Source organism: Diachasma alloeum, unplaced genomic scaffold (assembly GCF_001412515.2).
Source record: "Diachasma alloeum isolate Michigan unplaced genomic scaffold, Dall2.0 Dall_scaffold_01394, whole genome shotgun sequence".
Lineage (NCBI taxonomy): Eukaryota > Metazoa > Arthropoda > Insecta > Hymenoptera > Braconidae > Diachasma > Diachasma alloeum.
Window position 1 is genome coordinate 1 of NW_021681495.1, and position 2,350 is coordinate 2,350.

Here is a 2,350-nt window from a genome sequence, read left to right on the forward strand (position 1 = left end):
TTTTTTTCGTTATTTTTTAGTTTCTTAATGAATTAAACAAAATCTTATCCTAACTTATCTTAGTGAATTAAATAAAAAAAAATATTGTTATTTTCTTTTTATTTTAACCCTCAAAAACTACACTTGACAAATCACCACTCTTCTCTTTGAGATAATCCCAATTCTAATTACCCGATTTTTTTTTTCAATGCGTTAAAGCCCGTCCAGAGAAAATAATTCAATAAGAAAATTCAAAATTTTTTAAGTTTAAGGAAATTTGTAGAATATTGCAACGTTGTTTTTAATGGACGCGCAAAGAACCATAAACTATGTTCTAATTTCCTTCCACAAAATTACATAGAAATCCCTTTAATTATTCCAAAGAAATTAAGAAATCTGCAATGGACACTCACATGTTTGCCACTGACACACGCAACTAGGATAACGTCATTGATAGGGAGCAGGCTCGTGTGCCAACTCGTTGTTGATGTAATTACGATAGCTGTGATTGTCTCTAGGTCAATAATGCGGAGAAGATCGTCATCAACAAGAGTCAACACCTCTGCGAGTCCCCCCGCATTGTATAAGTCAACCTCCAACCGCCCGTTTCGACACCAAAGCAGTGAGGAATAATCATTGGACAACTTCTCATACAAAGTTGCGTATGATTCGTTAATGGATGGCAAATCCATTGAATTTCTCCATCGTCTCATACGCTCCCTCACTGCCTCGTAATCCAGGGTTGCAGCTGCTTCTGGATGACTATGTTCAATAAATAGAAAGTAACAAGGTGAAGTTGCAAATTTCGTAACGAATAAGTTACTAAGGAGGGGTTGCGGAGTTCTCTTCAAGAAAAGGTTTTAGCACCGAAAAAGCCCCGGAACAGCTGCATTTTTTTTTTAATATATAACTTTTTATATTCATTGCCTGGCTTGACTACGTGAAAAATCACTGCCCGAGCCGATGGTGAAGGGAGGGGGCTATTTTTCGTCACTATGGGATATTGTCCTCGCCATTGACTTTTCATAAATTTTTGCTCAGAAATTTTCTGGGAAAAAACGCGATTTTTTTGCCGAACGCAACTCAAATTTTTCGTTTTTAGTAGGTTTAAATTTTTCAGCACCAGCATTTGAATTCTTTTAAAAAAATTATCTCCGTGTAGTTTACCCACCAGTAGGAGGATAATACCTTTCAATTAAATACTTACAGATCCTCCATTCTGTCGTAAATATCATTCAGATTTCTGAACTGCCGGGTGCAGCAAACACATAATTCATGTAGAAAAATATCCGTCTCTTCCTGAGTAAAATTCCTGGGGTGATTATGTTCATGGGTCTCCCTGAAAATTTGTCCATATAACACCCCGCGTCCCGAACACCTCCAGCGGTTGCGATACGCACAAATGAGGGAGCTACGAATATAATAATCGTATAATTATATTTTTAATCGAGGAGTTATTAACGCCCGAAATCAGGCCCAAAAGCAAATTTTAAAAAATATTCTTGATGTGTACCGAACTACTCTGAATTTTCTGAAAACTAAAAAAAATCACGATTTTTTTCTCTTTAGATTTAGACTCTATTTAAAAATTAAAATATTAAAATATTTAAACATTCTCTATTTAAAAATTTTTAGACTATTTAAAAATGATTCTAGTGTCATAAAGCTTAAGAATATTATTGTTAATACTTACCGTCCATCACGACCAACTTTCCCATCAAATGCGTAAGGTTGTCCGTCGTAGATGCGGTCCAAGGCTGGGAGCTCATTCCTGTTTCTTCGCCGCCCCCTTCGCCTAAAGCTGGCACTTTCCATTTTCACGCACTTTTGAATTTCACTCGTCGTCTGCACTGATTAAACACTCGAATTTTACTGAGTGATTTTGCCGCAGGAGCACGAGTTTAAATACTCACTGGTGATGCGCGACCGTAGCCATCGATTATCAACGATGGATTTTATCATCCCTGAAATCTTCGGGCTGTCCGTAATGTTTCCGATAATGTTCAAATTGGGGATGTTTTGTATATTTAAACACGTATGAAAATTTGTAATAGAAAAACAAAAAGAATTCTATAGATATTTCTGTAGACTTTCTAAAAGACTTCTATTGAATTTTCTAAACGTTTTTTGCTGTTTCTTTCGACGTGTTCGACAGGAAACTATGTAGAAAAAGTTTATAGTATTTCGTTGTCTATAGAACTTTTTCGGCTACAATGTTCAAAGTTTTTTCATTCAATTTAAAAAAAAAGAAAAAAAAACAAATGTCTAAAAAAAATTTCGAAAATTTCATTTGAAAAAAAAAAGAAAAATAAAATTCTATTGACTATTTTTTTCTATGGAGAATTTTCAATAGAATATTTTCTATCGAACA

General features: G+C 34.7%; 1 protein-coding gene across 1 annotated transcript; it reads right to left on the reverse strand.

Annotated features, from left to right (window-relative positions):
- Positions 1–392: 392 nt before the first annotated feature.
- Positions 393–1,833, reverse strand: LOC107046450 (the record flags this gene model as incomplete). The annotated part of the gene is made up of 3 exons (XM_015269065.1): positions 1,673–1,833; positions 1,187–1,390; positions 393–741 (listed from the first exon to the last, which is right to left on the reverse strand). Coding segments are annotated over exons 1-3 (675 nt in total), but the record flags the coding sequence as incomplete, so codon positions are not given.
- Between the last annotated feature and the right edge of the window lie 517 nt (positions 1,834–2,350).